At 51.1% G+C, this 20,432-nt stretch overlaps 2 protein-coding genes across 3 annotated transcripts; both read left to right on the top strand.

The window, feature by feature from the left end:
- The first annotated feature begins 4,666 nt into the window (after positions 1 to 4,666).
- Positions 4,667 to 8,630, top strand: Slc39a1 (solute carrier family 39 member 1). Its single transcript, XM_026412934.2, has 4 exons — positions 4,667 to 4,734; positions 5,429 to 5,647; positions 5,820 to 5,950; positions 7,024 to 8,630. Exons 2-4 carry the CDS (start codon positions 5,461 to 5,463, stop codon positions 7,678 to 7,680), a joined length of 975 nt encoding a protein of 324 aa, XP_026268719.1. The 5' UTR covers positions 4,667 to 4,734; positions 5,429 to 5,460; the 3' UTR covers positions 7,681 to 8,630.
- Positions 8,631 to 9,108: 478 nt separating this feature from the next.
- Crtc2 (CREB regulated transcription coactivator 2) lies at positions 9,109 to 19,544 on the top strand. Of its 2 annotated transcripts, XM_077790979.1 has the most exons (14): positions 9,109 to 9,384; positions 12,040 to 12,141; positions 12,216 to 12,329; positions 13,614 to 13,678; positions 14,349 to 14,417; positions 14,721 to 14,824; positions 14,924 to 14,953; positions 15,125 to 15,189; positions 15,292 to 15,341; positions 15,480 to 15,724; positions 16,079 to 16,485; positions 17,921 to 18,190; positions 18,650 to 18,836; positions 19,106 to 19,544. In XM_077790979.1, exons 1-14 carry the CDS (start codon positions 9,232 to 9,234, stop codon positions 19,324 to 19,326), a joined length of 2,082 nt encoding a protein of 693 aa, XP_077647105.1. In that variant the 5' UTR covers positions 9,109 to 9,231; the 3' UTR covers positions 19,327 to 19,544. The 2 variants fall into 2 exon arrangements, with proteins under 2 accessions (XP_077647105.1, XP_077647106.1); XM_077790980.1 differs by lacking the exon at positions 14,924 to 14,953.
- The last annotated feature ends 888 nt before the right edge of the window (positions 19,545 to 20,432 follow it).

Consider the following 20,432-nt stretch of genomic DNA (forward strand, 5'->3'; position numbering starts at 1 on the left):
TGGTATGATTCTCCCTCTGAAGATTTAAACAGGCTTAGGGTATAAAAACAGGAAAGGGCTAATATTGATTGAGCAGCTATTATATGGTCACATTTTCACATTATTGACATGAGTTTCATAGCAACACAGAGCACACAGAGAGGTTACTAACTTCCTCAAGGTTTCTTTGTAAGTACCTGAACCAAGATTTGGATACCTGAACTAACATTCTTCACATTATATTAAACTATCTTACTGGGCTTTCTCAAATTTCCCAATTATATCTTTTCCTGTTCATCTCTTCATCCTGGTCAGGTAGTAAAGAGACAAAGCAGGCTTCTGAGATTGAAGCATAGCTCTACGAAAGCAGATATGTTCTTGTTTAGATCTTTCAGAGAGCAAGGGAGGTGGTTAAATGCAATTTGAGGGGCTTCCTGAGGCCTAATGTGCAGAGATGATTAAGTGGAAAATATAGGAGGTTTCTGAATATATTAGAACTGGAAGGAAACTGTCATCATCTGCTAGTTTAACTTCCCTCTTTCCCTGATTATCAAGCTCTGCAGAGGGAGAATAACTTTCCTTAAATCACATATCAAATTAAAGTAAAGTTCAAGAGATCTGTTGAACAACATGGTGACTACAGTTAATACTGATGTACATGTGAAAATTGCTAAAAGTATATTTGAAGTGTTCTGTCACAAATATGTAAGGTAATGGATTTGTTAATTAGCTTGATTCAGCCATTTCAAATTCTGTGTGTATATATACATTTCAAAACATCTTGTTGTACACCATAGATATATGTACATTGTTTTGGTACTGGGATTGAGCCCCATGCTGCTCTATCACTGAGTGACATCCCCATCCCTTTAAAAAAATTTTTTTTTGTAGTTGTAGATGGATAGCATACTTTTATTTTATTTATTTATTTTTTATGTGGTGCTAGCAAGTGCTCTGCGTCTGAGCTACAACTCCAGCCCAACTCTTTTTATTTTTTAAATATTTTTTAGTTGTTTTTTTAAATATTTTTTTAGTTGTTGATAGACCTTTATTTTATTTATTTGTATGTAGTGCTGAGAAACGAACCCAGTGCCTCATGCATGCTAGGCAAGCGTGCTACCACTGAGCCACAAGCCCAGCTCCTTATTTTATTGTTTTTATAATTTATTTTTTAGTAGGTGGACACAATATCTTTATTTCTTTTCTTTCTTTCTTTTTTTTTTTTTGGTAGTGGTGCTGTGGATCAAATCCAGTGTCTCACTGCTCACTGGGTGCTAGGTGAGCACTCTACCACTGAGCCACAACCCCAGCCCCCTTTTTATTTTTTTATTTGAGGCAAGTTTGCATAGGGTTATGTTGCTTAGGGCCTAGCTAAATCTGGCCTCAGACTTGCAATCCTCCTGCCTCAGCCTCCCAAACTGCTGGGATTATAGGACTGTGCCACTGTATCTGGCTCCTTTTTATTTTTTAGTTATTATTTATTTATTTATTTTGGTGCTGGGAATTGAACTCAGGGGCACTCGGCCACATCCCCAGCCCTATTTTGTAATTTATTTAGAGAGAGTCTCACTGAGTTGCTTAGTGCCTAGTCATTGCTGAGGTTGGCTTTGAACTCATGATCCTCCTGCCTCAGCCTCCTGAGCAGCTAGAATTGTTATACTGCTGCTGACCGGTGACAAGTCCTTGCTTCCCCAATGTTGAAGAATAACACCAGAGAAGCACGCTGAGGCAAGGTCAGAGTGGAAATTAGAAGTTTATTAAAGGACATCAGAAAAGACTTCTCCCGGAGGAAGAAGGGGACCCAAGAGGTGGAATCCATGGAAGTGCGGTTGTTTCCCATTTTTATAGTTCTTTCAGTGATGGAATGTAGGTGGGAAGGCCCGAGAGGTGGGACACAGGTGGGCCAAACAAGTAATCTGGGCGCTTCTGAGTCAGCATCTTCAAGTTTGCTGGGGGCTGTTCATTAACACTTCTTTGGGATGGGCTCTGGCCTTGGGCTTTTCCTGGACTTCATTAACATTCCAAGAGTTGTTCAACTTTTCCTGGAATTCATTCTCAACATGGCCTCCATTTTAGATCTCACTCGATATTAGACCCCATTTCCTAACTACACTGACTACCTAACTTTAAATCTGGCTTCAGAATTACAGGCCTGCGCTGGCTTGTTTTTTATTTTGAGACAGGGTCTCACTAAATTGTGGAGGCTGACCTCAAACTTGTAATACTCTTGCCTCAACCTCACCAATAGCTAGGATTACAGGAGTGTGCCAAGTACTTGGGTATATATAAAATTTTTATATGTCAATTTAAAAAATAAAAAATACATAAAATTAAATTACATGTATATAAATTAACTAGAATTCATGTTTCCTCAGTCTGTCATGATTCCTTGTTAATTTTACTAATTACCAATGATATTTTTTATTTTAAAATTTTTTTAATAATTTTTTTTTTGAGAGAGAGAGAGAGAGAGAGAATTTCAATATTTATTTTTCGGTTTTCGGCGTACACAACATCTTTGTTTGTATGTGGTGCTGAGAGTCAAACCCAGCGCAGTGGGCATGCCAGGCCAGCGCACTACGGCTTGAGCCACATCCCCAGCCCCTAATAATATTTTTTAAAATATTTTTTAAATAGACCCAATGCCTTTATTTTGTTTATTTATTTATTTTATGTGGTGGTGAGGATTGAACCTAGTGCCTCACATGTGCTAGGCAAATCCTCTACCACTGAGCCACAACCCCGGTAATGGTAATTACCAATCTTTTTTTTTTTTTTTTTTTTTTAAGGAGAGAGAGATAATTTTGATATTTATATTTTAGTTCTCGGCAGACACAACATCTTTGTTGGTATGTGGTGCTGAGGATTGAACCCAGGCCGCACGCATGCCAGGTGAGCGTGCTACCGCTTGAGCCACCTCCCCAGCCCATTTACCAATAATCTTGAAAGTATAATTTGCCATAATCAAAACATAGCATGCGTAATATTTCCTTGAACAATCTGGAGTTGCCTGTAATAATAACTTTTATTTAAAGTTTTTTTTTAGTTGTAGATGGACACCATACCTTTATTTTATTTGTTTATCTTTATGTGGTGCCAGGAATATACCCCAGTGCCTCACACATGCTAGGCAAGCCCTCCACCACTGAGCCAGAACCCCTGCCCAACATTTATTTTTTAATTAAGATCTTAACAGGCCTGGCACGGTGGTTCACCCCTGTAATCCCAGGGACTCTGGAGGCTGAGACAGGAGAATGGCAAGTTTGAGGCCGTCCTTGGCAACTCTTGGAGGCCCTGTCTCAAAATGAAAATAAAAAATGCTAGGAATGGGAGTTAGGGATATAGCTCAGTTGGTAGAATGCTTGCCTCACATGCCAAGGCTCTGGGTTCGATCCCCAGACCCACCAAAAAAAATGCTAGGAATGAAGCTCAATGATAGCACCCCTAGGTTCATTTCCTGGTACCAAAAACAAAACAAAAAAGAACCAACTAACAAAAACGTGGAACAGCAATGATTATTGGTAAAATATGGCCCCGTTTCACTTATGTCTCGCTCTTGGAGTTTGATACATTTATTTCTTTTACACACCCTTCCTCTAGAAGTTCTTTCCCCCTAGAGAAATTGCTGGCCTCCACATCTACAGCCTTATCTGAGGCATCACTCTGTCCCTTTTTAAGGAATGAGGCTCTTGCACCTTTACCAAAAAGAGTAGGCTGAGTCCTCTTTTGTATTTTCCTTTTTTGTACCCAATGTAAGGACAGCAGAGGACACTCATGGCCCAGGTCTGTGGGCCAGGAGGATCCAGGCTGAGGAAATAGTGAACGTCCTGAGCTGAAAACACTTTAGTGCATTCAAGGAACAGAAAACATAAAGAGGCCAGCAGGGCCGGAGGGAGAGCGGTAGGAGAGTGTGAGATGAGGCTGGAGGGAACCTGGCGCCACGCCCGAGGCACGGTAAGTGAATGGGAGCCGGGACAGTGAACTGGAGAGGGTGTTCAGTGGATAGGTTTCAGCAACCCCTGAACTGGGCCCTCCGCTTCTCCACGCCTGGGAGAAGGAAGGAGGCTGTGCCCAAGTCAGCTGGGCCAGTGGTCCTCTGGAAGGGATGACTCTCAAGACATGTCTTCTCCTCGCTTTTCCCGTTACCCTTTCGCCCCTCATGGGTGCTGGCGAGGTAAGGCAGGAAAGAAAAATTTGTCCCAGGGAGGAAGGATTTCCTTTTGGCGCCAGAATGCACTGATGGGGTCTTGAAATCTTGGAGGTAAGACAAGGGGACTTTGGGCCCTAGCCCATCAGATAGCCCCAGAGATGTGGGACGGAAGACCTGGGAGTGCGGGGCAAAGACGGGACATCCGTCTTGCCCGCAGGGTCCCCACCTCCCTCTGGCCTCCGTGGCTCGCCAGCGGCAGGCGCCCTGCGGATCCCCAGGACCGCGCCCGGCCCCGCCCCGCTCCCACTCGCCCCGCCCCTCACCGCTCGCCCCGCCCCTCACCACTCGCCCCGCCCCTCACCGCCTGCTCCGCCCCCGCCCCGTCTGCTCCGCCCCCGCCCCGCCTGCTCCGCCCCCGACCGACTCGGGCTCGGATTTCTCCGGCCCCACGTCACTCCCGCCCGGGCCCCGCCCATCCGGCGCTGTCATTGGCAGCCGGGCGCGGGGACGCGGCGGCGGGGGAGGGGGCAGCCGAGAGGAGGGGGCGGGAATTCCCGACGCGAGGCCGGAACCGAGTGTACACCATGTCGTGAGACCCTCGCGAGGTGAGTGCGGGCTCCCCGGGGCGGGGTGGAGATCTGCCGCCCAGGCCTCCCGGGGCCTAGGAGACGGGGTCCCAGCTCCACCTCTTCATCTGCTTCCCGCGACGCTGGCGACCTCTGACCCCGCCCTCCCTGCCGTCGGCGCGGTCCGCGACCCCGGGGCCCCTGGCCTTTGGCCGTCGGCCAGACGTTCCTGCCCGTGGCTCGCTCTTTGCTTTCCGGGGATGGCGCTGGGGAGAGGGGCGCGAGAGCGCGACTCAGCACGGTCCCGTTCTGCTCAGGTGGCCCGCGAAGCCTGCCGACTCCTCTCCACCGCACAAGTCCCCTTCTCTTCGCCTGTTTCTTTCTGGAGCTGGTGGGGGGAGGCTGGCTTCTACCTTCCTAGGGGACCCCAGCTCCAGGTCCTGTTTGGGTTCTCTGGGGGCTCCAGATGATATATATCCACACTGGCGTTCTTGTGCCTCAGTTTCCCTCTTGTTGGCTTCCTGAACAGGTCACTTGGGAGAGAGAGTTGGAGGTGTGTGGTGGGGGGTGAGGAATATTCCTGGTACAGGAGTGGATGAGTCACCCCCAGCTGGGGAAGGCCGGAGAGTAGCTGGAGTGAGGGAACTGCACTCTGCTGACCTCCCTTCCCCTTTCCTTGGCCCCTTTTTTTCCTGAGTGACCATTCTCCACCCAGTCTGGTTTATCTTCCTAGGTCTGAGAGTCATTGGAACTATCACAACCACCATGGGGCCCTGGGGAGAGCCAGAGCTCCTGGTGTGGCGCCCAGAGGCAGTGGCTTCGGAGCCCTCGGTGCCTGTGGGGCTAGAGGTGAAGTTGGGGGCCCTGGTGCTGCTGCTGGTGCTCACCCTCCTCTGCAGTCTGGTACCTATCTGTGTGCTGCGCAGGCCGGGAGCTAACCATGAAACCTCTGGTGAGCCTCTCCTTTCCCTGCCTTTGTGGATATTTGGAGTAGCTGAGTTCTGGGGCTGGGGGAGGTGACCTAAGGAGGAGGGGAAGGCAGAAGTAACCATTACTTGGGTTGAGTAGTGGGGCCTGCAAGTGGTTCATTTGCTCATTCCCCTCCGTGTCCCACTCCTGCCCAGCTTCACGCCAGAAAGTCCTGAGTCTAGTAAGCTGCTTCGCAGGAGGTGTATTCTTGGCCACCTGTCTCCTGGACCTGTTGCCTGACTACCTAGCTGCCATAGATGAGGCACTGGCGGCACTGCATGTGACGGTGAGCACTGGCCTCTAGCATGTGACCCAGTGTGTTGGGGCTGGTCCATGGTTTATGTGGATTTGTTCATGTGTCATTCCATGACTGTGTGCAAGGCTCTTGGTATGTGAGCCTACGAGTTGTGATATTCTGTTATGGGGCCTATCTTTTTCTGTGTGTTCCTTACTCCTTACCAGACCCTGTGTGGCCCCTGTACCCCTTGAGACAGTATCAGGAACCTGTTATCAGGTGTTTGACTTACGCTTTGGGTTTCCTAGTTCCAGTTGCCAAGTAGTTAATAGTGCTCCAGGAGCCATCATCACTCCTGCCACTCTCAAAGGGCTGTAGATAAATGTTACTTCAGGAATGGGATGTGTAGGAGGCAATTCCCGGGGGCCTAGAATTGCTAACCAAAAAGGCTTTACCCTGAGGAATTGGGATGTGGAGAATGATCAAATCCAAGTCATAGAAAGCTCATTATAGGAAAAACTGAGACAGTTGGGTAGTAATGCAGGGAAGTCATCCCAAGCTCCTCCATTTCCTTTTCCCCCACTAAGACTAAGGAAGTAACACTGGATGTAATCTTCTGTATTTTTGTGGCTAAATGACTATACAAGCCTGAATGTCTTGGGACACTCATGTGAACATTTGTTAAGGTGGGCTGGTGTGTCTACAGGTGACACTTTGTGTATATTTACATCAGTGACTCTCAACTGGGGGTGGTTTCAGCCCCCAGAAAACATTTGGTAATGTCTGGAGACTTTTTTGGTTGCCACAGCTAGGTTGGGAAGGGGTATTGTGCTTGCTGATGGCATCTGGTGGGTGAACAATCTACAGTGAACCTAACAGCTCTATGACAAAGAATTTTCTGGCCCAATTGTTAATAGTGCCAAAGTTGAGATCCTTTGGTCTACATATAACACTGTGTGTGACACCATATCCATGTTTATTATTCTATGTCTGTCACCAAATAACTTCATCGTTTTACGACCAAGAGTGGCTCTGTGTCTGTGTGGGACTTTGCGTTTGTGTAAGTGCACCTGCATCAGACTCTGCATCTGACTCCACCTCTCTCCTGCCACTTCTGCCCACAGCTCCAATTTCCCCTGCAAGAGTTCATCCTGGCCATGGGCTTCTTCCTAGTCCTGGTGATGGAGCAGATCACGCTGGCTTACAAGGAGCAGTCAGGGCCACCACATCGGGAGGAGACAAGAGCTCTGCTGGGAACAGTGAATGGTGGGCCCCAGCATTGGCATGATGGGCCAGGGGTTCCACAGGCTAGTGGAGCCCTGGCAGCCCCCTCAGCCCTGCGTGCCTGTGTGCTGGTCTTTTCCCTGGCTCTGCACTCAGTTTTTGAGGGGCTGGCAGTGGGGCTGCAGAGAGACCGGGTTCGGGCCATGGAACTGTGCCTGGCTCTGCTGCTCCACAAGGGTATCCTGGCAGTCAGCCTGTCCCTGCGGCTGCTGCAGAGCCACCTACGAGTGCAGGTGGTGGTTGGCTGTGGAATTCTCTTCTCATGCATGACACCTCTGGGCATTGGGCTGGGTGCAGCTCTGGCAGAGTCTGCTGGGCCTCTGCACCAGCTGGCTCAGTCTGTGCTGGAGGGTATGGCGGCTGGCACCTTCCTCTATATCACCTTCCTGGAAATCCTGCCCCAGGAGCTGGCCACTTCTGAGCAGAGAATCCTCAAGGTCATTCTGCTCCTAGCAGGCTTTGCTCTTCTCACTGGTCTGCTCTTTGTCCAAATCTAGGGGACTTCAAGAAAGGGGCAGGGGAAGTTAACTACCAGGTGCCCTTGTCTTCCCTCCTCTCCCCTGGTGTGTAAGGAATAGGAAGGAATGGGGACAGGAGGTATTGAGGACCAAAGAGTTCTCTGGAAGGTAGGGATGTAGCCTTTGGAACTATGACTAATGAGAGGGAAGTGGGCAGAGAAGAGGCTGGCCTAAGGAACATGATATGGCCAAGTCACCAGAGATATGATCAGGGGATATTAGGATTGGGACAGACCCTGATTGCTAGATCAGAAGTCTGACACTACAAATAGGGATAAGCTGACACTGGGAATGCTGGCGACAGGCACCCAGCTACTGTGTAATAAAGGTAGGGAGAGGTCCAGGGTCAGTGTCCTGTTGGCTCAAGCTCATTTCAGCGCTCTGCTGCTAGGAGTGGATCCTTCCTACTTTTCTTACCTCCTACTTTCATATCTTTCTCCTTCCCTTCCTCCAGTGGACTAGTGCCAAATGGTCTCTCCCTGCCAGTTTTGATAACTTCTCTGGCCTCTCCAGCTCCAATCACTCCTCTATTTTTAAAGTGCCAAACAAATCTTTTCCCTCTTTCTCAAAGCACAGTGATGTGGCACGGGGTCCTACCCAGCACCTCAGTGGAGAAGACCTACTTGCTCTTAATTTTGGTTCCAGAATCTGGTGTGGGGCAGAAATATTTGCTGGGATGGATTGGGTGAGGGGAGGGCTGCGGCCACCTAGTAGCTGCTGCACCCTAAGGATACAAACGTGGTCATGGTGCCTCATGCCCAATGATAAACACTGAGCTGCCAAAACTTTTTTTATACCTGAGGAGCCCAAGGGAGAATGGTCATTTGGGGGGAGGGGGTACTGAGCATAGGGCCATATTCTGTAGAATCTATTTTACTAACTGACCTGTTTTGGGACATGTTACCCAAATAAAAAAATGTTTCTATACATCTCTGTGGTATCGGATTCATTTCTCTTGGAAGAGGGGTGGGCACATATATGGCCAGCCGATTGGAAGACCTGCGTCCCAGATGTTTACAGCTGTTGTCTCACTCTTTTCACTCAGTTCCAATAGTCCTCTTTCCTGAAATGACCCAAAATTTTCTGCTTTGTCTCTTCCTTCTTTCCTCCCTGTCTCCACCCCTTCCCTTCCCCTCATTCCCTCCCTCTTCCTTTCCTCTCTAAATCCCTCTCCCCTTTGCGTTCTGAGGCTACGGAGTGAGTGACCGGGAACTACTCCTCCCGGCGTGCCCCGCGCGGGGAGGGGGCGGGGGGCGGGGCACGCCTCGGGGTCCCGGCGTTCGCGGGGCTGCCGGGAGATGCAGTCCGCTTCCTCTCCGTGCTGCGCGGCTGCGGGCGTGAAGGGGTCACGTAAACAAACTACCAGTCCCGGCGGGCCACGCGCCGCAGGTCAGGACTAGGCAGGAGCCGAGCCGCGGGGCTCGCGGAGGCGGCGGCGGCGGCGGCTACTGCTGGGGGAGCCTGGCCAGCGCCCGCGGCGGAGGCCGTGGCTAGTACTGGGAAGGTGGCGGGGAGGGACGCGGGAGGAAGATGGCGACGTCGGGGGCGAACGGGCCCGGCTCTGCCACGGCCTCGGCTTCCAATCCGCGCAAGTTTAGTGAGAAGATCGCGTTGCAGAAGCAGCGTCAGGCCGAGGAGACGGCGGCCTTCGAGGAGGTGATGATGGACATCGGCTCCACCCGGGTGAGGGGCCGCGCCGGGGAGCGGGAGCGAAGCGGAGCAGTTACGGAGCGGAGAGGCGGGGCAGGGGCGGGAGCCGCAGCCCTGGAGGCGGAACAGGGTTGAGGCGACGGCGGCGGGCGCCGCCGTCTGGGAGGCGCGGGTTGAGGGCCGAGGGGACTGGAAGACGAATTTTGCTCGGGAGATGGAAATGCAGGAGAGGTGGGGGATGTGGGTGCGACTGGGGGCCGAGTACGTGAGACGGAGATGGGCCGAGAGGGAAGATGGGCCCCCGAAGTCCAGGGGAGGTGGGGAGTCCTTGTGCGTGCCTGGAGGAGTCCCCTTGGGGACTCCACTGAAGCATCTTGGGTTATGGATTTTAGGATGGACTGCTTGTCCCTAATTTGGCTCTTCTGAGGTTGTGCTCTCTAGACTGGTCTCTGCCCTGTTGTGCCGCTCTCAGCACTTTGGTATCTACGGGAAAGGGCCCCTTGAGTGGTTTGAAGGAGCAGTGTTGGGTAGAGTGGGGCAGGAAGTCCCCTCCTGCGTCCCGTCCCTTTGCTTCCTTTTTCAAGTACTTCTTGTGGTTTCCTGACGTGAGTGAAGGTGAGGTCCACTGCTCACAGGCTGGTGCTCCATCTTTTGCCCTGGCCGCCTTGAAGGAAAAGTAGAGTTTTGAATCCCAAAACTGGGTAACTGATTTTTTTCTTTTTAGGTTGCATAGAACCCGATGATTTGCTGGACTTTCTAGGGAGATGCTGCCCTGTGGGTCAATTTCTGGAGTGCCTCGGAGGGTCCCCCATGAGGGGGGTATATTCACTCCTAGGAAATTCTTAGAATTTTCGGGTCTCTGACAAGCTGCCTCTGAAGCCCCTCTGGCCTTGGTTTCTTGCTGACCAAGGTTGGATGTCCAAGGAGCCACTGTCAAAAGAGTTTGCCCAGCTGGTATGCAGTGCTAATTTAGGGACACATTATTCTCAAATAATAGGTGAGAGGATTTTGCTGTGATTCCCTCATGGCAAAGAACTGGAAGAAATTTAAAGGGAGATGGTGGACATAAGTGTCGCATTTCAATGCTCCTTGTGATTGCATCTATCAATGATTGTGACTCTTGATTGTATTTTTGTGTGCCTCTTCCTTGATTCTGTTAGTCTTTTTTGTGTTTTTCCGCCTCTGAGTCTCTAGGGACCATGTGCCCTAGATTATGAGAGCCAAAACAGAAAAAGATAGGTGGGGAGGCGTGTGTGTGTGTGTGTGTGTGTGTGTGTGTGTGTGTACATACACAGGCATATGCTTGCATAACCCACTCTATCTACTATGAGGATTATGCTCTAACGCTTGACTGCTCTCTAGGAACTTTTGATCATAGGGGTAGAGAGAGAAGATGGGAGAGGGGCTCATCTTCAGCTGAGAGCTCTGCCCTCTGGGCCAGGATTCTAGCAGAGGCATGGTGTGATCTTAGGGCTTGTATGTGCAAACAAGGCTGTGAGAAACTCAAAGCTGGGATTCCTATTTGTGGTGCTTTGGTTCATCAAAAGGACCTTCTACCTGCCTTTTCGCTCCTGATTCTTTTCTGCTATGTAGAAAAGTCTAGTGGACATTCATGGCCAGGGCCTGGGGACCTAAAAATCTTGAACTAGCAATGAGAGATCTGGGGCTCAGCTTGTTACCTGGCCAGTTGGGAGGGCTCATTTGAATCAGATATGGCCGTATTTGTTCTATTGAGAGGCTAGGGTTGCCATATTTATTAACAGTGGTTTTGAAGGACCCAGAGGTAAGCACAGTGCCCACCAAACTCAGTGGGTTGAGCTCCTAGAACAGGAATTCGGTTTGATGTAGGCTTACATGGCAACACTGTGATCCTGGAAGCTTTTGGAATTTACCATCCTCAGCTGTTCTCCTCCCCATGGCCTTGCTCTGGGTCTGTTTGTCTGGTGGTAGTGACTGAGGACACAAATCTGCAGGCAGGCTAAATCCATGTCAAGCTGAGGGATATGGTGTATCACTTCTGTCCTAGACTTATTTCTCTGAAATAGGGGTAAGGGCCAGGGAGGTGGCTCTGGCCCAGGCTGGAGTGGGCTCCTGAGCCCCCTCCTACCTCCATTCACTAGGCTTCCCTGCCAATTAAGGGGCCTTAGGATCCAGTGGAAGTATTCTGCTTTTCTAGTGGGGAAAGCCATTATTTCCTGGATCTTCTAGTTTGGGAGGTACAGGCTGTGATTTGGCTGGGCAAGTGGCATAGCCTAGAAGCCTGTGTTCTCTTTGAGTGTGAAGGAAAGAGGATGGCAGTAATGGATCTATATGACATCCACCTGTGACCTTGCCCTTCTAATTAGTCCTGGATATATCTGGAAATGAAACCAGAAGTGCCTAATAGGACCCATCTCTGTGACTAGTCCCTGGTAGCCCCTAGGGACTCTGCTTAGACTGATGCTGACTGAGCTAGGCAGCGGCGATCTCACTGATGAGGGTAGGCTGTAGAAGGGCTGGTGGGGTTGTTTGCACCAGGTCTCTGTGGGCCTTTCTCCTAGCACTGGCTTTTCTTTTTTTTTCCCTTTTCCCTAGCAGATACTTTAAAAGCTGCAGCAGCATATCCTGGTGACAGGGATGGCACAGATGGCCAAAGGGAACAGTGCTCAGGAGTCTCCCTGACATTCCCATTTGTCCTTCATGTCTCAGTTACAGGCCCAAAAACTGCGACTGGCATACACACGAAGCTCCCATTATGGTGGTTCTCTGCCCAATGTTAACCAGATTGGCTGTGGCCTGGCCGAGTTCCAGGTGAGTGGACATCAGCCAGGGAGGGGTGGAGGTTCCTCTGCTTCCTCTGCTGATTCACCTGTCCCTTTTGGCAGAGCCCCCTCCACTCACCTTTGGATTCATCTCGGAGTACTCGGCACCATGGGCTGGTGGAACGGGTGCAGCGCGACCCCCGAAGAATGGTGTCCCCACTCCGCCGATATCCCCGCCACATATCCTTAATAGAGGACAGGGAGTCTGGGAGGTAGTGGGAAGGGGTTCTTCAGGGAGGCATGGTAGCAAGACTTACTTTCGCAGTACTGAGGGTTCCCTGCCACTCAGCTACACCCCAGCCCTTTTTATTTTTTGAGATAGGGTCTTACAAAGTCACTCGTGCTTACCTGGAACTTGTGATCCTCCTGCCTCAGCCTTCTGAGTTGTGGGGTTACAAGCACGAGCCATCACGTCCAATAGGAAGAGATGTTAAATGTTGTCTGGTTCCGTCCTTTTCCAGGAGCTCACCTTTACCCTGCCTCAATGAAAAGTGACCACAGTCAATGTGTCAGGAGTTGCTGCTCCTAAGGCTTTGCCCTCCTCTCTGGCTGGTCTCAGCTGTCCTCACTTTGGCTCAGTCTGCTGCACAAGTAGTGGGCTCCCTATGCTCTGACTAAGGAAGGCTTGATCCCTTCGTTTCTGTTGTTTCATTTCAGTCTCAGAGACCCATACACTCGTCTCCCCTAAGTCCTGCCCAGACAGTCTCCTAGATTGTTCTAGCTCCATTATGCCTGATACTTTTTTTTTTTTAAACACAGTACTGAGGATTGAACCCAGGGCCTTGCCAATGCCAGGCAGGGACTCTGTTACTGAGCTACATACCCAGCTCCAAGCTCTGTTCTTTTTTTTAATTTCTTTCCAGTATGGGGGATTAAACTCAGGGCCTTATGCATGCTAAGCAAGCACTTTACCATTGAGCCACATCCCCAGTCTCTTTTCATTCTTTGACCCCATTGTTGCCACTTGAAGAGAAAGAGAAAGGTTATGTGTGTTTTGAAATAGCTATCTAGCCAGGCATAGTGGCACACACCTGTAACCCAGCAGCTTGGGAGGCTGAAGCAGGAGGGTCGCAAGTTCAAAGCCAGCCTCAGCAACTTAGCAAGGCTCTAAGCAACTCAGTGAGACCCTATCTCAAAATAAAAAGGGTTGGGGGCCTGGGATTGTGGCTCAGTGGTAGTGCACTTGCCTGGCACGCGTGAGGCACTGGGTCCCTTCCTCAGCACCACATACAAAAATAAAGTTATTAAAAAACAACAACAACAACAACAAAAGGGCTGGGGATGTGGCTCAGTGGTAAAGTGCTCTGGTACCAAAAAGAAAGAAATAACTATCTACTGTCTCCATTGGTTGACTTTTTTGAGACAGGGTCTTGCTAAAGTTGCTGAGGCTATTCTCATACTTGGTGATCTCCTGCTGCTCTGTTTACTCACTCTCCATCTTCTTCCTTAACTGTTGCTGTTCACATTGACAGTTCTCCCTACAGTCCCGCCTACTTATCTCCTCCTCCAGAGAACAGCTGGCGAAGGTGAGTCCAGGTCAGGCAGTCCCCTGCCCACTGTCACTTTCTGAAGGAGCTGGGGCTGGGTTGGGATACTGGACTAGGGTTTCATCAGTACCTCCTCCTATATTGGCTTAGCTGGGAGGGTGGGGGCAGCAGGAGTAGGTGATCAGAGTCCAGTCTTGGCGTGTTGACATGTGTAGCCAAAGCAGGACCAATAGAACTGGAGCCAAGCTGGGTGTGTGTGAGTGTGTGTGAGTGAGTGTGTGTGTGTGTGTGTGTGTGTGTGTGTGCGTGTGTATGTATGGGGGAGGGGAGAAAGGCAGGGTGACAGGTGAAAATGGCTGCCTTCTGTCAAGGGTGGGTGCCAGATACAGTGCGGGGAAACTATTAGATCTCTGAACCCCTCCACTCTCCATCTTAGCCCTAGCACTCACGTCCAAAAGAGGCTCTGGGCTCCAAATTTCCTGTTCAGCTTGTCCTGGCAGAGAGGAGTGGAGAAGTTTCCAGATCTCTTAGATTGATTGGGGGAAGGGATTCATGGGTCATAGGCATCAGAAGAACCAGAAAGAGCTAAGAATGATTCTGGTGCCCAGTCCTCTCTCTCCCCCGGGGCTGCCTCACATTCCCAGCCCCCATGTCTGCTTTCTTGTCGCCACCAGTATTCTTCCTCCTCCTCACTGTTTTTCTACCCCAGGATGATGCCCTGGAGCAATTTCCCTGCCGAGAAAGGGCAGTTGTTTCGACTACCATCTGCACTCAACAGGTGATGGCCCTTGCCTTATTTAGGCCATATCTTCTTTAATCTGCACTTTCTGGGGCCCTGTTGCTTCACCCCACACTGTTCTAGCCCATCTAGTGTCTCCCCTGCTGGGCAGGGCTGGGCCACTGGGAAAATCATTACTGCTGCCATTGCTTCTTCTTTTTTTTTTTTTTTTCTTAATTTAATTTTATTTATCTTTATGTGGTTCTGAGGATGGAACCCAGGGCCTCCCACGTGCTAGGCCAGCGTTCTACCGCTGAGTCACAACCCCAGCCCCCTGCCAGTGCTTCTTTACTCCCCAAACAGGACAAGCTCTGACTCGGCCCTTCACACAAGTGTGATGAACCCCAACCCCCAGGACACTTATCCAGGACCCACACCTCCTAGTGTCGTACAAGGCCGTCGAGGGGGTAAGTGGCCAAATCCCAGGGTAGGGAGCAGCTGTGAGGTTTTGATAGAATCAGATTGGTAAGTGAGGGCTGCGGCCAACTCCGCTGCATCCCTTGCAGGTTTTCTGGATGGTGAAATAGACTCCAAAGGTATGTGTTCTTCAACACATTGTGGGGACAAAATGCCAAAAGAATTTCTGGGCTGGCATTGGAGACTTCATGCAGGGTTAGGACACAGGACTCCCTCTGCCTGTCTCTGCTTCTTGTGTGCCTTCCTGGCTCCTTCTCCAGCCTCCCCATCACCTGTCTTTCTCTTTCAAGTCCCTGCTATTGAAGAGAACTTGCTAGATGACAAACATTTGCTGAAACCATGGGATGCTAAGAAGGTAGGTGTGGGCCACTGGATGTCATCCACTCTTCCCTTCCCATGGGCAGGCTTCTAGAGTTCCCTCCTGAGCTCTGTCCTCATTTTCCACATTCTTCCTTAGCTGTCCTCATCCTCCTCGCGACCTCGGTCCTGTGAAGTTCCTGGAATTAAGTAAGTTCCTTTATAAGGCTGCCTGAGAATAGGAGCCAGGGAGGGAAGTCCAGGGCGATGTGGAAGATGGATCTGTGCTCTTCCCTGACTCCCTCCCCTCCATTTACACCTTTCTTTCTTTTTCTCTCCCTCCCCTAGCATCTTTCCATCTCCTGACCAGCCTGCCAATGTGCCTGTCCTCCCAGCTGCCATGAACACTGGGGGCTCCTTACCTGACCTCACCAACCTGCACTTTCCTCCACCGCTGCCCACTTCCCTGGACCCTGAAGAGACAGCCTATCCCAGCCTGAGTGGGGGCAATAGTACCTCCAATTTGACCCACACCATGACTCACCTGGGCATCAGTGGAGGTCTGGGCCTGGGCCCGGGCTATGATGCGCCAGGTGAGTGGCTTTCCTGGCTGTGTATGTGCCCACCAGATGCTGCCTGTCTAGAGGGATGGAGGGTTGGGAGGTTTGAGCTGGATCCTGTAATGCCCACCAGTCCAGCAACCCGGCACCCCCGGATCCTTGTACTGCAATTCTCAGCCTATGAGAACTGGTAGGTGTGACTTTCCTACAAAGAAGATGGAGAACCACCCCCAGGTGGGCTGTGCCAATCTCACTGGCAGGAACAGAACAGGAAGGACATTGTGTTGCCACTTTCATAGTCCGGTCACTGCAACCCATTCCAGGTGGAAAGGAGCCTGGTTCTCATCAGTAATGTTGTCATCTCTGGTTTTTTGTCTGTGCCTGCAGGACTTCATTCACCTCTCAGCCACCCATCCCTGCAGTCCTCCCTAAGCAATCCCAACCTCCAGGCTTCCCTGAGCAGTCCTCAGCCCCAGCTCCAGGGTTCCCACAGTCACCCCTCTCTGCCTGCCTCCTCCTTGACCCGCCATGCACTGCCCACCACCTCCCTGGGCCACCCATCACTCAGTGCCCCAGCCCTCTCCTCCTCCTCTTCCTCTTCCTCCACTTCCTCACCCATCCTGGGCACTCCCCCTTACCCAGCTTCTACCCCTGGGGCCTCCCCCCGTCACCGCCGTGTCCCCCTCAGCCCCCTGAGTTTGCCCGCGGGCCCAGCGGATGCCAGAAGGTCCCAACAGCAGCTGCCCAAACAGTTTTCGCCAACAATGTCACCCACCTTGTCTTCCATCACTCAGGTATGCGTGGCTGCTTCCCCACACGTCTGTCTCCCTTCCTCTTCCCTTCTCCTGCAGAGTTTCTCCCTCCAGCCCTCCTTTCCTCAGATACCTCCTCCCCTTACTTTCTGCACCCTTTGTCTCATCTATCCCCTGCTACCCCTGTGTGTCCTCCACCTGCCACATCTTTTATTTGTCTGTCTCCTCTTTGCTTACGAACCCCAGGGTTAGCCTTTGGTTTCAAATCCTGGCTCTGCCTTTCCTAGGAGTCCCCTTTGACAACCTCTGTGTGTCTCAGTTGTCTCCTTTGTAAAACAAGATGGGCTTTGTAAGCATCGAGTGCGGTAAGGGACATGGAGTACTTTGCACCGTGCCTGCCAGCCCAGGCCTGTGCTTGGCAGATGATAGCTTATCCTCTTCTTTTTATCTTTTCTCTGTTCTCACTCTTCTTGTCTCTTTATTTTTTGCCCGAGCTTCTGTCCTTTCCCATCGCCTCTCCCATTTCCCCTCTTTCTTAGAATTCGTAGAATCAGAGACTCTCTGACCGTGGAGCTCAGTCTCTTTCCACTTTACAGATGAGGAAACTGGGGCCTCTAGGCCCCAGTGAAGGTGGCTTCCCCAGATTCACCTGGCAGGTTGGAACTAGAACTGCAGACTCAGAACTTAGGACTTTTTCCTCAGCGCTAAAGTACTAAGCTCTACCCTCCTCCCCACCCTTCCTTACTCTTTTCTTTCTTTGTCATCTCTGCTCCTATTTCTCACCCTTATGCTCTCTTTTCCCTCTCCTCTGTCCTTCCTTCCCCTCCTCCTCCGTTCTGTCTCCTGGAGTGTGTGTTCTGGGTTCCATCTCTGCCTTCTCCTCTAGGACCACGGCCAGGCCACAGGTGCTCCGTGATTTCAGTGGCGGAGGGAAGGAACCTCTCCTCCCTCCTTTTCTGCTTTTCCTTTCTTTCTCTTCCACTTCCTCTGGCCTCTTCAGTCTTCAGAACAAACCCTTTCACCTGCACTCGGTGTTAACAGGCACTTGTGAGGGTGTGTCACAAGTACTTGATTACTGACCACCTTTAAGCTGTCAGTGTGGGGAAGGATTCATTTCTGGAGCAGGTTCAGTATTACCCTAGTGTTAACCTCTCTCAGCACTTCCATTCTAATATGCCTTTTTTTAAAAAATATTTTTTTAGTTGTAGATGGACACAATATCTTTATTTATTTATTTTATGCGGTGCTGAGGATTGAACCCAGTGCCTCACACTTGTGAGGCAGGCGCTCTACCACTGAGCCACAGTCCCAATCCTAATATGCATTTTTGAGTTACTGCCACCAAGCTCAGGGGTGCCCATGAGAACATGGAGCGTTATCATGTTTGCATTGAGGGTGGCTGCAGCTTAGAGAATGGGAAGCTCTATGAGTTTTTCTTGGAGGGCTAAGTTTCCTCCATTTTCTTGTTTCTTTTCAGGGCGTCCCCCTGGACACCAGTAAACTGTCTACTGACCAGCGACTGCCCCCCTACCCATACAGCCCTCCAAGTCTGGTTCTGCCCACCCAGCAACCCACCCCAAAGCCTCTGCAGCAGCCAGGGCTACCTGCTCAGGCCTGTTTAGTGCAGTCCTCTGGTGGCCAACCCCCAGGCAGGCAGCCACATTATGGAATACTGTACCCACCTGGGTCCACTGGGCACGGGCAACAGTCTCACCACCGGCCAGTGAGTGACTTCAGCCTGGGAAATGTGAGTACTCGGGCTCCTAGCTCAGAAGCAGGGAGAGGGGCTGGGGTGGGTCCGGGGGGCCTGAGTGGTATCTCTGAATTACGACATCCAGAGGAAGGGGTCTCCCTTTGTCTCAGGTAACAGCACTGCCAGCTTGGGGCTCCTGTCTTCCTGCGTTTGACCCCTACTCCTGCCCCCCTGTTTCTGCTCAGCTTGCTCTTTGATGACTCCTGCCTTGACCCGTTCTCTTCCTGGCATGCATATGCTCTGGCCCAGCAGGTACGGTGCCCATACCTACTTCGGGCCCCGTGCTCGCTTCTCTTGCTCTGCTTGCTGCCAACCTCCTCTGTCTTTGCCTCTGTTCCTGGGGTGGATGAAGATTGCTGGGTGAAGGGGACATGTTAACATGTCTGGGCAAGGGCAGGCAGGGACGTCCTGTTCTGAAGCCTACTTTTTCAAGATGTGTCTTTGTGTCTTTAGCTGGAGCAGTTCAGCATGGAGACCCCATCAACCAATCTGGTGCTGGATCCCCCTGGCTTTTCTGAAGGGCCTGGATTTTTAGGGGATGAGGGGTCAGTGAGTGGCCCCCAGGACCCTCACACCCTCAACCACCAGAACTTGACCCACTGTTCCCGCCATGGCTCAGGACCTAACATTGTCCTCACAGGTGAGTGGGCATGGGTGGTGACGGCAGTGAAAGGAAGGCAGTGGGGCCGTGGTTGGGGCTCAGCCGCAGCACACTTGCCTGGCACGTGTGAGGCACTGGGTTCGATTCTTAGCATCGCATATAAATAAATAAAATAAAGGTCATCAACAACTAAAAAAATATTTAAAAAAAATAAAAGGGAAGGAGTGATACCTTTGCCAACATAAGAAATGGAGGGGTCTTGGGGGAGTTCATGAGGTTTGCGGTCCTTACTTATCTCTTGCCCACAGGAGACTCTTCCCCAGGATTCTCCAAGGAGATTGCAGCGGCCCTGGCCGGAGTGCCTGGCTTTGAGGTGTCAGCAACTGGATTGGAGCTGGGGCTTGGGTTGGAGGATGAGCTGCGCATGGAGCCACTGGGCCTGGAAGGGCTAAACATGCTGAGTGACCCCTGTGCCCTGCTGCCCGATCCTGCTGTAGAGGATTCATTCCGCAGTGACCGGCTACAGTGAGGGAACCTCGCCACCATCCTTCTCGGCCCCATCTCCCGTCACTGTCCCTTTCCTCCCTTTCCCCTGGCCAGTAACGACTCCACTCTCTGCCCCCGTGTTCTCTTTCTAACATGAACAAAGGATCCTAAGAATGAGAAAAAGCAAGGGGTTTGTCCAGGTGGCCCCTGAATTCTGCACAATGGGTAGGCCTGGGGGAGCCCAAGGGAGGGCCTAAAGCACTTGTAACTTTGAAAAACGTCTGTCTGGAGGTCAGAGCCTGTTGGAAAGCAGGGGTAGAGGGGAACCCCAGAGGCAGGGCTTACCCAGATGCCTAGGGGTGGGCAGTGCCAGCCCCTCCTCACTACTCTTCTCCTTGCAATGGAGGAAAAGAGCCAGAGTGGATATTATTTTTTATTAAATATATTATATGTTAATAAAAAAATCCTGTCAAACCCTTGGTGTGGTTGGCTGCTGTTTGGGGTGTGGCTGGGATCTAGGAAATTCTTGAGCCAGGGGCCCTCTTATCTGCTAAGCATGTTGCATCTTTTCAGTACTATCGTGCTTTGTGGAAGGGCCCCAGCCTCACAGTTTGTATCCAAGATTGAACACGAAGACCTGTGAAGGGTGTAAGCTTCCACGATGGCAGGAAGACATGTCCTGTGCCCTCAAGTTTGTCTAGGACTCTGCTGCATCAGGAGACTGGCCAGACAAGTTGCTTCCCTTAGCCTGAGGCCTGGAAGTGCATTGTGGTTGAGGAGATGGCTGCTGGCTGAGTTCACAGGTCTGATTTTTCTGGTGGAATGACCCCAGCTTTCCTGGGGTAGCTGGCCTCAGTACTAAGGTTTCAGAGAAGAGAGAATTTAACAACTAGGAACTCCATGTAGGTCTTGGCTCGCTTGTTAGGGTCATTTATACCTCCAGGACCTAGACAAGCCTCTGTCTCTAGGTGTCAGGGTCGCCCTCCATTCCCTCTTGCTTCCTATGCATGATTCACTTCCACCCCCCCACATCTCCACTTATTTGAGAATTTTAATCCAACAGATCGTTGCCTGTCAACCATGTTCTGAAGAGGTTTTGCCTTTCTGCGTGTTTGCCAGTGCTCTGGCTGCCTGGGCCTCTGCTCTTTG

Source organism: Urocitellus parryii, chromosome 11 (genome assembly GCF_045843805.1).
Source record: "Urocitellus parryii isolate mUroPar1 chromosome 11, mUroPar1.hap1, whole genome shotgun sequence".
Lineage (NCBI taxonomy): Eukaryota > Metazoa > Chordata > Mammalia > Rodentia > Sciuridae > Urocitellus > Urocitellus parryii.

What these genes read in the sequence shown, in the direction of transcription:
- Slc39a1 (XM_026412934.2), top strand. Translation starts at nt 5,461, where the DNA reads ATGGGGCCCTGGGGAGAGCCAGAGCTCCTGGTGTGGCGCCCAGAGGCA. An exon ending in AGCTAACCATGAAACCTCTG is followed by an intron (nt 5,648 to 5,819) that starts GTGAGCCTCTCC and finishes ACTCCTGCCCAG; the next exon opens with CTTCACGCCAGAAAGTCCTG. An exon ending in TGGCGGCACTGCATGTGACG is followed by an intron (nt 5,951 to 7,023) that starts GTGAGCACTGGC and finishes TTCTGCCCACAG; the next exon opens with CTCCAATTTCCCCTGCAAGA.
- Crtc2 (XM_077790979.1), top strand. Translation starts at nt 9,232, where the DNA reads ATGGCGACGTCGGGGGCGAACGGGCCCGGCTCTGCCACGGCCTCGGCT. An exon ending in TGGACATCGGCTCCACCCGG is followed by an intron (nt 9,385 to 12,039) that starts GTGAGGGGCCGC and finishes TTCATGTCTCAG; the next exon opens with TTACAGGCCCAAAAACTGCG. An exon ending in CTACCATCTGCACTCAACAG is followed by an intron (nt 14,418 to 14,720) that starts GTGATGGCCCTT and finishes CTCCCCAAACAG; the next exon opens with GACAAGCTCTGACTCGGCCC.